Raw genomic sequence first — 13,126 nt, forward strand, 5'->3', positions numbered from 1 at the left:
TATGGCGGAGGTGGAAGGACACCGGTGCAAAGGGGCGCTCCCGGTGCTCGCAGCACTCCCGGAGACCGACTTCTCGCTGCCGGTTAGCCCCACTTAAGCTGCGCCTGCCCGGTGCGGAGTCCCACCTTGCCACCCGCCACCCCGCGACCTCATAAACAACTTCTGAAACTGCGAAGGGAGGAGGCGGGGCGGGCGGGCCGCAGCGGGGCCGGGAGCGCGGGGGCAGGGGGCGGGCCGGGGTCAGGGCAGAGGCTGCGGCCGCGCCTCCCCATTGGCCGGGACGCAGTGGGCTGCCCGGGCGCGCGGCGCTGCGCGGGCGGGGTGGGCGGGGGCGGGGCCTGCCGGCGCACGCCCGCCCCCGCCCCCCCCGGCGCCCGCGTCCGCGCCCCCAGCGCCCTCCCCCGCGCGGCCGTAGGAGTTTTTAAAGTGGGCGGGCGGCCGCGGGAGCCGGACATTCGAGAGCGGTCCGCGACACAGTCCCTGCACCCAACACAGCTCTAGCCTGAGGAGGCTGTACAATCCTCGGCAGTGTCCTGAGACTGTACGGTCATCTCCGCGTACGCGCCTGCCGGGCCCTGGACTCTTCCAACTCCCATCGTTGCAGCCACTTTTTCTTCTCTCTTTTCTTTTTTTTTTTTTTTTTTTTTTGAAAACCCAGAAAAGTGACTCTTCTTCGTGGGAAAAAGGAACTTCGGTCCCGCTCTCTCTGCCCTCTTTTTGGATTTGACAGCCTCCTCCCACTCCTTTTCCCGACCCCGCCTCCCTGTGCAGGTTCCTCCCAGTCACCTTTCTCCACCCTCCTCCCCCGCACCTACCCAGCCTCCCGCAAACTTCCACCTGACCGTGCGGGGCGCCCGGGACCTGTGAGCACCTGGGACCTTTAACACCGGCCCCGGCCGCGAGGAGTTGGCGAGGGCCACAGCGAAGGCGGCGCCTGCAATCCCCACCGGCCACGGAGCCCAGGTGTCCGGCGTCTCAGAGCACCACGGCGACAATGACAACTGACAAGGAGAAGAAAAGGTAAGCAGGCGTCCGAGCCGGCGAGGGACCTGGTTGGAGCGGGATGGCCAGGCTGCGCGGGGTCGGCACGACCAAGAGCGGCTAGGAGAGAAGTGCGGAGAGGTCTTTGAGGCCCGAGGATCGGTTTGGAGGGGTTTGAGAGGGAGAGCAGGTGCCCCGTCCCTGGACGCGGACTCGGGGCTGCGGCTTCGCAGGGGAGGGTTCTGTGGCCCGAAGGAATCACGAATCTGAGCGCGCGACGAAGCCAGGAGGCCCAGGGAGATGGCCCTGGAGGTCGGAGGGGCTCTGGGGCGCAGAACCTTCCCAGATCGCCGCCGCTCCAGTCCCCGCACCGAACTCATGTGGCCAGCATGTTGAAATGTTTCTGGGTTGACTCGACTTAGGTCAACTTTCGACCTTCTCAGGTCTTGCATGTGGGGCACCATCCACTCGTCTTCTTTTCCTTCGGACCCCTCGGGTTCTTGCAAGTGAGCTATTTTCGTACTGCGCCCCAAACTAGCCAGGGGCCGGAAGCGGAGCGCGGCTCTGGGACGCGCCCCCGCGGAAGGGCCAGTACGCAGCAAAGGGCCCCCCCCCAACTCTGGGTTTACAGACCTTATTGGAGCCTGGAGAAACGCCCTTACCGGTCCCGCACCTTGACTCCGGAGAGGAGTGGGTGGTGGGCCAGGTTGCTTCGCGGGGGGCAGGTGTGTTGGTGTGCGAGGAGGGAATGGCGACACCGGGTGACCCCGGCAGGTCCTGGTGTCTCTCCCTCAAGAGGACAGAGAAGGGCAGCCACGATCTGCGCGTCTGCCCTCGTTAGCTCTTCGGCTCTGGGTGAGAGGCAACTCCGGCCAACTCTCACTGCTTTCCCGCCCCCTCCCAGCCGCTCCCCGCCCGGCCCTCTCCGGGCGGGGGTGGGAGCGCGCGGCGCGGCCGCACGGCGTGGGCACGGCCTCGCCTCCAGCAATGGAGCGAGGCCGGCCACCTAGACCCCAACTGCTCAGGGTCTCCTCCTCTGGGGCTGCCCGGTGGGCTGGCGCTTGCAGCCCTGCCCTCGGCGGCGGCTTGGCGGGGCTGGGTTTGGGGGAACCGAATCGAACTTGTGGTCAGAGCCGGGTCAGATAAGCTGCAGGGCTGCGGGGCGGTGGTGCGGAGATGGGGGAACGGAGCCGCGAAGGGAGGGGGTGACTGACCCCGAACCGAGGCCCGGGAGAGCTCAGTTCCGGGATTGATTTGCTCTTGTTCTGAGTTCCACTGTGGGACCTGCGCCAGAAACAGTGCATCTTTCGGTCAAGCGGCGGTTCCCACCTCGGGGCACCGATAAGGATTTGATAACCGGGAGCGAATCGCGCGCGTTCTGGCAGGGCGCCCGGGCCGGCGCTCCCGGATCGCCGGGGGAGGGGACTGAGCCTGGCTCCCCCTCCCGCGTCACTGTGGCGCCCCCCCGGCCTGACACGGGTGAGGGAGCGTGGGCCCGGCCGCGCTGGGTCCCCAGGGCCTCGCAGCTTCTCTGGGGTCCTGTGTCTTTTGACGGCGGCAAAGCAAGAGACCTTAAGATCTCTTCAGACGTATTTTGTAAAACCAACCCAGCCTGCATCGTCATGATGCCAATACTAACGACTGAACAACCAAAAAACGAGGTTGTAGTCCGCTCTTATGAGCGCGCTCTGGGCTCCGGAGCCGGCGAGGGAACTTATGGTAGGTACATTTTACAACTGTGATGCCTATCGGGAAGGTCGCAATCGCGGAGGTGGGGCCTGATGGTAATCTTGACAGATGTGTGAAATGTCAGTTTCTCCCCGCGGCTCAGCGCCTGGGTCCTTGTGTTACGTATTTTAATAATTGCAAGAAACTTGGGAGTAGGGGAAATAATTACTTCGATAAGCCTGGCTGTATTACCTCCTTGGTTAGAGATGGAGAGAGCTGGAATAGAAGGAAAGAAAGTGGATAAACAGACTCCAATTAACTCTCCCGAACTGCGGCGGGTGTGAGAACTGCTGTGGGGATCGCGTGCGAAGTCGCCTTGAAGGCCCCCTTGGGGCTGAGGAGCAGAGCTGGTGACCGAGCCCAGTGTGTCTGCCCTCTGTGGCTTGCTTTGATTTTTGCGTCCCAGACTGGCAGCATACACAGCATGCCCCTCACCTTCCAGAGCCCCACGAGGGCTTGTCCAATTCCTGTTGGGTTGTTTTGAGATATATTTACTTTTCCTGCCCGGCTCTGTTTGTTCGCTGCAGGCTCCTTGCGGGACCAAGGTGTAATTAAAGCATGTGAACCAATACATTCAAAGATACTGTCTTAGTTACTGTCTTAGTTACATCTAAGTGTCTGTTCTTAGCTTTCCATACGTGCCTCACAAGTGATGCCTGCCCAGGGGGCTCTCAGGATGATGATTCTGCACATGGGTTCTTAAGATTTTGTAATCTTCTGGTTCAACAGAACCATTTCTTACCCCAAATTCAAGAGGCACAGAGCTTTTGCAATGTTCCTTCTAACAACAGCCCTTCAAGAAGTGGGCGGGATTATTTTGTTCCAAAAACGTTTATGCCTCCATGGATATGTTAATGTTTAATAGTAAAGAGTTTGCTTTCTAAAGGTTGGCTGGCTGGCCTCCAGAATGGGTATCAAAGTGCTCTTTTTGGGTGGTAGTGGGCATTCCCATTGATTTCAGAGGTCAGAAGCCGAAGTTTGGTAAGGGTACTGCACTCCCCTTTCTGTATCAGTCTATCTTGAGCAAGTGGGGGTCTCATTAGTTAAGGTTCCTGATTCTCTGAAGAGCTAGAAAGTGTCTCACCTCCTGATAAAACCATTCCTGAGTCCCTTCCCTGGGAGAGAAGAGTTTGGAAATCCTTAGCAATGTGGGGATTTGGACAGTGGTTCAGGTAAATGTAAATGAGATCTTTGGATAATCAGGGAGCAAAGTCTACCCCAAAGCCAGACCCAGCTCAGAGCACCTTTCTGGAATGCATAGGTCACTTAGTGCAGGGCCAGTAGTGGGACGGAGTTGGAGACATCTGGACCAGAAGTTTTCAAACTACCTCCCCATCCCCCTGCCGGCTGGAGTTAGTTGTTCCTCTGCTGAAATAAACGCAAAGCCCATCTTTTCCCAATTCTGATGGGGATATTATTGCTAGGCACTTTTTCTCAATTTAAGTATATTTCCTATAAATCTTTCTTTATCATTTGATTATGTCTGTCCACTGCATGACCATGCAGAGATGATACGGAGTTGGTTTAACACATTAGGTTGAGGCATTTAAAATTTAATTCATACAGCTTTCACAAAGTTCAAAAAGAATGCTGTGGCTCAGGTTTTTTTCAGTGTTGCTGAAGAGGGGCTTAACGATCATTTTATGAGGAGTCATGGAAATCATCTAGTACTGAGGCCCAGAGAAGTTAAGTGACTATTCCAGTCACAAGGAAAGTTAGTGCTGGTAAGAATCAGAACCCTGGTTCATTACTTTCATTAATGATGTATTTTCCTATTGTTGACCAAATAGTATCCCCTGCCCTGAAATGCCTCTAAACAGTGAGGATGATTTCCAAGGGATTACAGTGCCCTCTCCCCTACCCCCGCCAAATCACTGAACCTTGTAGAAAGGAGATTTGTTCTTCTAGATAATTATAAGAGACTCCAAGCTGCAGCAGGAGCAGTTCTGTTTGCTTTTTGCAAAATAGGAAGCCTGGTTCCATTGTCTATAAACTTGAGGAAGTATGAATTCAGTTGTTTTAGTGCTCTCCCTTTATTTCACTTAGAAGAAAATTTACTTATATGTGGACCTCATTAAACAAAACCAGTGCAAGGACTGTTCCACAGTAGGGCAGATTGCATTGTGAAGTAGTGAGCCCCCTGTCAGGAGACACATTCAAGCAGCTACTAGATTGATTCCTGTATGGAGTTGGTGGTACTAAAGTGTTTAATTCACTTGGAATGTAAATCAGTCTGTGTGTACACATGTGTGTGTGTGCCCGCGTGTGTGCCTGTGTAGGGTGATCCTCAACTTTGTAGGAATTTATTCTATAAAATGTTTACAGAAAGAAGGAACCAATTAGATAATGTTTAGTGCTCCAGGATTTTAGCCCCATACATTTGAAAATACTTGCCATCATTACTTGTCTCAAGATTTAGGCTTTTTCACTTTTTAAGAAACCTATCCAGTCCTATTTGCTTTTATTGGCTTTTCCCCAGTTCTGTCTCCTACCAACATGACTTTTCCTTTTCATTTTAGCCTAATGAATCTTCCCTTTTGCTTTCAGTACTGCCCATCACCGATAGTTCACCTGGTCGGGTGTTTGCCAATATTGTGAAGTTACCAATGTTGGCTCACCAGAGCCCTCCCTGCCCCCCCCCGCCACCCTCCCCCCCCCCCACCACCCCGGACCATGATGTCATCTCTCCTGATGGAAACCGACTCTGCTGTTCACACCATGATGTAAATCCCTAAGACAACAAACGAGTGTTGGACACCTGTACCTGGAGAAAATGCTAAACAAGAGACTAAGAAATAGGGGATATGGTCCTTCAAGTTGTTTAGTTTGATTGGTGAGGGGAGGAGGACACATAAGGAGGTTTACCTAAAAATATAGTTAGGTAGCAGCTTACATGTAACTTTTTGGTTGAGATCAAATCTTTTGAAGCTAAAGAAAAGAAGCTCATAACCATACACATAAGCACGCAGTTATTGAAAGGTATTGTGTGGGTTTGTGGGTAGGAGAGTTGGTTCATAGTTTTTCCTGGAATCGTACAGGCAGACGCTGATCACCAGCATGGAGACTGACTCTGGTAGGGTCAAACGGGGGTAGTCCGTGTTGGGGGTAATGAGAGTAAAGAGAAAATGGAGGATTCAGGAGTATTTCCTGTTGTATACTTCCATACTATGGACAGAAAGGCCCCTAAGATGTGTGTTTGCTGTTCTTTAGAACTTTTGGGTGAGGGGCATGGGAAGGGGTCTCTAGCAGGGCCCTGGGAGTGATGGGGATAGAGGTTGTGGTCCCTCTCTCTCTGAGGATAACAGTGTAGACAGCTGTGACTTCAAGAAGGCCAAGAAGACAGAGGGAGCTTCTTTTTTTTTTTTTTTTTTAATGTTTATTTCTGAGAGACAGAGACACAGAGCACAAGTGGGGGAGGAACAGAGAGAGGGAGACACAGAATCCAAAGCAGGCTCCAGGCTCTGAGCTGTCAGCACAGAGCCCGATGTGGAGCTCAAACCCACAAACCGAGAGATCATGACCTGAGCTGAAGTCAGACTCCTAACCGACTGAGCCACCCAGGTGCTCCTTGAGAGAGAGGGAACTTCTTAACATGGGCTTTGTGAGTAGGCTTCAGGGGATGGTCTATGAGCTTCTGAAATTGGGTGCAAGATACTATGTATATATGCCTCCCCCCCCCCCCCAGGATGAAAGTCTGTTCAGCTCTCAATAGCCTTTAAAAGGTTCTAGGATCTGAAAAAGGCAAGCCCTTGTTCTTCAGTGTCTGATTCGGTGACTGCCTTCCATTTCAGGATCTTTCTGTTCAGGTCCCAGACAGTTCCTACATTTACTGCCAGTGTCTCTCCCCGGTTGCAAATAGGAGAGGGCTTTGGTATGTGTAATCTAGTAGAGATTTTGTGGTGCACCTTAACCTTACCTGTACCTGGCTGTCCTGTGTATCCAGCTACATGTCTGCTTTTGGTGATGGAAGGAACGGGAGCTGAGTGTGCGGCACAGGGTTAGCTCTGGTGTGACTCATTTTCTTAATGCTTCTTAAAACACCCGTGAAAATGTGTCCTCACATTTTCCATCATCCTCAAACAGTTATTTGGAGGTCCTTTTATGTAGTAAGAATGTGTGTCCTTAATAGAAATCATATATGCAGTAGGACAAAACCATAAAACCTGAACATTTTAGTCTTATTAGGGCAGGCTCTGTTCTCAGAACTTTACATGGATTAACTCTTTTAATCCTCCGAACAACCCCGTTAAATAAGCCCTGTTATTATCCCCATTTCACCGATGGGAAAGCTGAAGTGTAGGAAGGTGACTGCCAGAGGTCACATGGGTGGGAGTGGGATTTGAACTGGGCAGATAATCTCCAGAGTCTATATTCTGAACTGGGGCTCCATTCCCCCTTACCTTTTCGAAGCTATCTAATACCATGCCTGATACGTGGTAAGTACTCTCTAGATGATAACTGCTTTTGCTGCTGTATTTATAATTATTACAATTACTTTTTTGTGACTCATCGCTGGATTGAACCTCATACACAGACAGGGATTGAAGATCTGAAGGGTAGACGTGGAAGTCCTGGAAATTCTTACTTTTCGTGCGTTTTCCTCAGCTCTGATAGGAGGTGGTTCTCTACTGCCCCCAACAAGTTCAAAGCTTTCCACCTCCCACCCTTAACTGGTGGCAAGACTTCAATAATTACTTTAGCCTTCAGACCCCATTGTGCAGAAGAACCTGTTAGAAGTTTTCCTCTGTGGCTTCTGAAGAACCATCTCCAAATCAAGATGCACAAGACTTCCTCTGGCTCTTTTGATCTTTTGAAACTGCAAGGACAGGAAGGAAAGAATGGATGGGGGGAATAAAGAATAGCTATGACCGTTGCAATAATAATACATTGCGTTTTTCTAGAGCCCTTTCTCTGAGGAGCCCTGAGCTTTTTCGTAGCCGTCACACCATTGGCTTCTGTACTGTGGGCCTAGACGGGTTTCTTGAGTTTTCGTCATGCTGTAAACTATAAGTGTACCAACACATACCATCACACAGAGAGAAGCAAATCCTACTGGCAGTTGCACATCACCGTATGTGTGGTAGGTCATGCGTGGGTGTGTGCTACTCACAGCATCTATGATTTTCAAGCAGAGTCTGGGTGTAATGTGTTGCCAGTTGTCTGGTATTGAAAGCCACAGACTGGTCTGCAAGTATGGAGTCAGGAAGAGCGGTGGGGCCCTTTGAGATCTCCGGAGCCAAGGAGGCAGGTGCAGAATGGGTCAGAACGTCATCTATTTCTAGGTGGCCTTTTTCTTTTTTTCTAGTTTCTCTAGAAATACTGGTTTGTTTGACTGCCTTGGGCCCTTCCCAGGGGCCACTTGTACATCAGCAACACTGATTACGTGGCATGGCCACCAGAGGCTTCACGTGTTCCCAGGAGGCACACATTTCCCCCTTAATTTGGGAAAATTCTTCAGTTTTAAAGTTACAAGTAACTTCTGTGCAAGATAATGACTCTGAGAAGCAGTTTCTTTTCTCACATGGGAAGGTATTTCAGAAAGGGTGGTTCATGAGTAAGGAAAAGGACCCCGTTAAAAATGTGTATTGATCTGCCACACACCCATCGGGCATTTTTCCAATTCTACAAAGCCATGAAATGGATTGTTAGAACTCTCTTCTTATATTCCTCTGGTGACTTCCCTTTCCATGGCACCCTCCGATTAAAAAAAAAAAAAAAGTCAAACCTGAGAGGTTCTAGAAATCTTGGCAGATTAGTGATTTTATTGGGTTAGGCTGTGTAAGAAACATATGAGTGGGAAAATGACTCCACTGTGCTATACTCCTGCTGCTGCTACTGGAGGGTAGTCCCCATCCCCAGGTTCGCTTCCTGCAACTGCTGGGGGTACAGCCAATATTATAGTTTCTGTAGGAGCTTGTCAACTCTGTGACAACTTTAGTTGACTCTCTCGGTCTTATTTTCAGTCTGAGGCTCCTTTCTCTTGTGGAGAGTCAGTGGTTTGCTATGCATAAGAGATCCATGGGTTCTATCTGAGACTGTTCAGAAGCATTTTATAAATCCTTTAAAATACGTCAAAGTATATGGTTATTTTTGGTGGTAGTCATTTAAGTCACTGTGCTGTATTGTCTAGCCACGCAGTGCTCTTTCTCTGTGTCTTGATGTTGTATTAACAAATACCGTATTTTACTTGTGATACAAAATTTTCAAAAAAATTTTTTTTCATATTGTAACCACGTTGTATATTGGTCCTGACTGCCCCTGGGTTGGGGGCAAGGGGAAGGAAGGGCAAAACATTATCCTAACTTTGCACTTGGGAAATTGAGCTGCTAACAGGAGCAAACCACACTGTCTGCAGTGAAATCTACCACTGGGTCCAGGTGCCCTTGGTGAGGCTAGACCCCTAAGGCTCCTGCTATAAGGTAATAAAGAGACAAGAGCACAAAAGGGGTGACTCAAATTTAAGTGGTAACTGTTCTCATTACTAATGAGTAATTATAGCAAATATTTACAGGCCTCCTTCCTACCTTTACGACTTCCTGTTGCCGAAGCACTTTGGAGTATTGAGAAAGATTGTCCTGGAAAAATACGTCATACACAGTTGCAGGAAAGAGTGGCTTTAAGCACACACAAAAAAATTGGTTGCTTGGCTCTGTTCACGGATTCCACATGGAAACAGCAAAATTATGCTCATGAGGAGCTGTTTGAGGATCCATTCCTAGGAACTTTAAAACAAATTTTAAAAAATCAATTCTGGATGATCAAATATATGGGGAAATGGGACACCAGATGTTTTTGCGGATTATTCTAGAAATAAAATGACTTTGCAAGGAAAAATTTTTGAGTTCAAGCACAGGTCATTCGGTAAATACTATTTTATGAACGTGATCTCTACAATATTTTTCTGAATGAAAACAGTCGTGCATAATGGAGTAAATCAGGATTTATAAAATATGCCATGTGGGGATTTCAGGGAGCAAGAAGAATATCATCCATCTAATAAAGATTCCGGAGTAAATCCTGATAATGCTCATTTCCTACACACTTGGTTTAAAGAGCACTTCACTGCAATTTTTCTCTTCAGTGTCTGTAAACCACTGTACCCTTGTATTTCTCTCCCATGTTTCCAAGAGTCCTCAGATCCTATTTTAGAATGGCAGCTTTCACTCCAGCACTGGCTAAGGTTGATGAAGCTAATTTTGGTGCCCAGGGTAAAGGGAGAGAGAAGTCCTCTGCAGAGCCAAAAGGGCTTTCTGGTGCCTCGGTTTGGAGCAGCATGGTGTTGCCAGACACACCACATTTCACCTTTAGAACCTTTATTTGTGTGCTTGCACAACAAATGTTTACCCAGATATTAAGATAAGAAAAGTATGAAGGTCACATTTTGCCAGGGACAGGCGCTTCTATAAATGTAACCATATCACTGTGCGGCAGGAGTCTGTCTTTTATTCTAAACCAGGGACTTAGGGGAATTAATGGTGGGTGGGGCATGGGAACCAGGCCCTTCTTGGTTTTTTGGCTTCCTTGCCTGTACTCAGCATGTCCTGGCTCAGCTGATGTGCCCCTCCCATTAGGCGAGGCCCTTTGGGGTAGTCAAGAAGTCAGGAAATTGTAGTCCGCTGTGGGGCCCCACTCTCTGGCATCTTATGGTGCTCCATGGAAGTTGGTGCCCCATGCATTTACCTGCTATCTGACTGGCTGGGAAGCAGCCTGGCTACTAAAATAGCTTTCCTAGCCTCCCGTCAGAGGTTTGCATGGTGCTGAACTGCCCCTGTTTTAGGCAGGGTTGTCACGTCCTCAGAGCACAGAGAGTCTTCAGGGTGGGAAAAGGGTTTCTTTTGTCGTGGATTGTACTGTTTCTCCTAAAGATCTCGAAGGATTGGCTTGCGTAGAGTCTGAAAGAAGACCTGGATCCTTGGCCTAATTTCCTTCCCAAGGGCAGCCTACACGGCAGTGGAAGGGACCCCATCCCAGCTCTCTCCCCCCAACCACCATCACCCAACATGCCTTCTGAGCTCCAGCTATGCAGACCTCCACCTCCCCGTGCCCTAGTGACTTGTTTACCTCATGTCACAGGCTCCTTCCCACCTAGATTCCCTCACCCTAGTACTGCTATCTTGGATGCTCTTTCTACTCAAATATCCGCCACTTTCCTAGTGCAAGCCCAAGTTCTCCGGCTCCAGCAAAGCCTGCTGTAGTAATTCCCATGCTCGGACCGTACCCCCCTCCACCGCACTGTAGCTCTTCCTTATGTTTACTAAAGAGGCTGCCTGATTCTGTTTCCTTGTTATCTAATGACATTTCATGTGTTCTCATCTTTCCAACTAGATTGTGTGTTGCTTAAGGGCCAGGGTGTCTAAATTTTCTGCTGTGTTCTGTAATATTTTCCATATTTTGAGTCCCTAAAATCACACTTAACTTTCAAAAATCATAGAATTGCGTGGTTGTTGTCCCTTGGGTCACTTGGAAAGCCCTCCTCTTGGGCCCTCCTTTTCTCAGTCATGTAGATTTGAGCCCTGGACTCATTTTCCTTTAAAAAGAACGAAAAAGGAAAAGAAAAACTTGGGGGAACCACATGCAGGTCTTGCTGATACCTGATTTTACATCAAATGCAAACCTCAGGCTAGTACTATGTCAACACTTCACTTCAGGAGCACCCAATACACCAAGGCAAGTGCGAGCCAAACAATAAAGTACTCCAGCTTAGTGTCAGTGTTTAAAAGGCCAGATGGGAAAGTGTGTGCAGAAGGGAACACAACTCTCAGTTCAGAAGAATCACCTCCCCTGAGGTACCTTCCCCGATCAGCAGCACATTGGTTACCCCTGTATTTATATGGTTTTCCGTCTGTATTTTATTTGTATGAGGCTTTCACACCTTGCTTTTGAGTGTGCGTGTGCATGTGTGTGTCTGTCTCTGAAAACATGTAGGTGGTAAGGCCTTCATGAGCAGGGACCAATCATCTTTTTCTTTTTTCTTTTTCTTTCTTTCCTTTTTTTTTCTTTTTTGCATTACACTTGTGGTTTTACTCGGGTTTGATTTTTAAAAATGTGGCGGGGAGAGAGCCCTTAGGAAAGGGTGAAGCTAATGGAGGCAGGGCCCTCCCAGGTGCCTGAGGAGGAGGCAGGTCCCTTCCCCTCTGTCCTCTTCCTTCCCCAACTAAAGGGATTTGGGGAGGGATCTGGTGCCCAGTCTGTGGGGTGGTGCTTGGGGTAAAGGGCCATGGGGAGCAAGGGGCAGTCACCTTTCTCTTTCTTCCCATAGCACCCAGAACAGAGGCCCACATTTGGGTGCCCAGTAGTTCTTTGTAGACTCAGTAATTCTGTGACCGGAATTTTGGGTGCTTAGTTACAGAGGGTTGGAGACACAGGGAGAAACCTTTGCTCAGATCAACTTTCCCATTCTCCTTGGTCACCCACCATGCATGTGGTGAGGTCTGTGTGTAAACATTTATGGTCACCTACCACATTCAGGTGGCATGCCATGCAGTGAGGTCCATTAGATGGACCTGCACTCAGGGGAATTACAGTCTAGTGTTGGTGTTAAAGAATCCCTAAAATTGTTTGTTTAAAACGTGGCAAGATGGTTATGTTGATGGGAACCCTAGGCCCCTTTTTAAGATTTACAATCTTGTTTGGTAGTTGAAACTAGCTCGGATAAAAGACTGACCGAACAGTGGAATATTGGTAGTAATTGAATGAGTGTGAATAAGAGTAAATAGGTCTTGTGTGTTGCGAATAGTTAGGAAGGGAGATGGTTAGCATTTATTAGAGGGCCATTTAACAGAGGAGCCTTAAGATCTGGGTCTTGAACATTGGGTAGAACTTGGGTAGGCATGTGGGTATGGGACATTCCAGCTGGAGCGAACAGCTTAAGTTAAGCGAGGAGGCAGGAATAAACAAGGTGTGCATGTCAGGGCTGGTGAGCTGGCTCCTTGCACAGCTGAATCCAGAGCACTGTTAACGGACAGGAGGTGAGGACCAGGCCTGGGCCAGTATAGAGAAGTTTGGGAACAGTCCGTCCTGAGTTATCTTGTGATAGAATCGTTGGACTGCCTTGGGGCCACAGGAGCAGCCCACGTCTCTCTTGAGAATTAGTGGGACATGAGAGAGCTGCTCAGGGCACCTCTTTTATCTTCCAACCAGGAGCCTGGCTCTCGTGTGAACACGGCAGGATGGCTGGATGAGGCTGTGGTTGTTCTCCATAGGAATGACTTCCAAGACTGAAAAGTCTCCCCATATTGCTTAGGAAATCGGTCATTTGCCAGTGTATCCAAATCACACTGGAACATATATATAAATATATATAGAACTATACCATCACTCAGGGGCATAAATACCTCCCGTTGTACAAAACGGGAACTGAAAGGGGTCAGCTTACCATATGCTACAATAGTTTCCTTCAGGCTCTGAGGGAGGGTGC

The 13,126-nt window shown here is 49.3% G+C and overlaps 1 protein-coding gene across 2 annotated transcripts in view; it reads left to right on the forward strand.

Moving 5' to 3' along the window:
* The first annotated feature begins 436 nt into the window (after positions 1–436).
* EPAS1 (endothelial PAS domain protein 1) overlaps positions 437–13,126 on the forward strand; it is an 83,808-nt gene continuing 71,118 nt past the window's right edge. For both annotated transcript variants that reach the window (XM_027072518.2, XM_027072519.2), the window contains exon 1: positions 437–1,020. In XM_027072518.2, coding sequence (XP_026928319.1) covers positions 995–1,020 — 26 coding nt within the window. In that variant the 5' untranslated portion in view covers positions 437–994. The remainder of the gene's footprint in view (positions 1,021–13,126) is intronic.

The sequence above is a fragment of the Acinonyx jubatus genome, chromosome A3 (genome assembly GCF_027475565.1).
Source record: "Acinonyx jubatus isolate Ajub_Pintada_27869175 chromosome A3, VMU_Ajub_asm_v1.0, whole genome shotgun sequence".
NCBI classification, from domain to species: Eukaryota; Metazoa; Chordata; class Mammalia; order Carnivora; family Felidae; genus Acinonyx; species Acinonyx jubatus.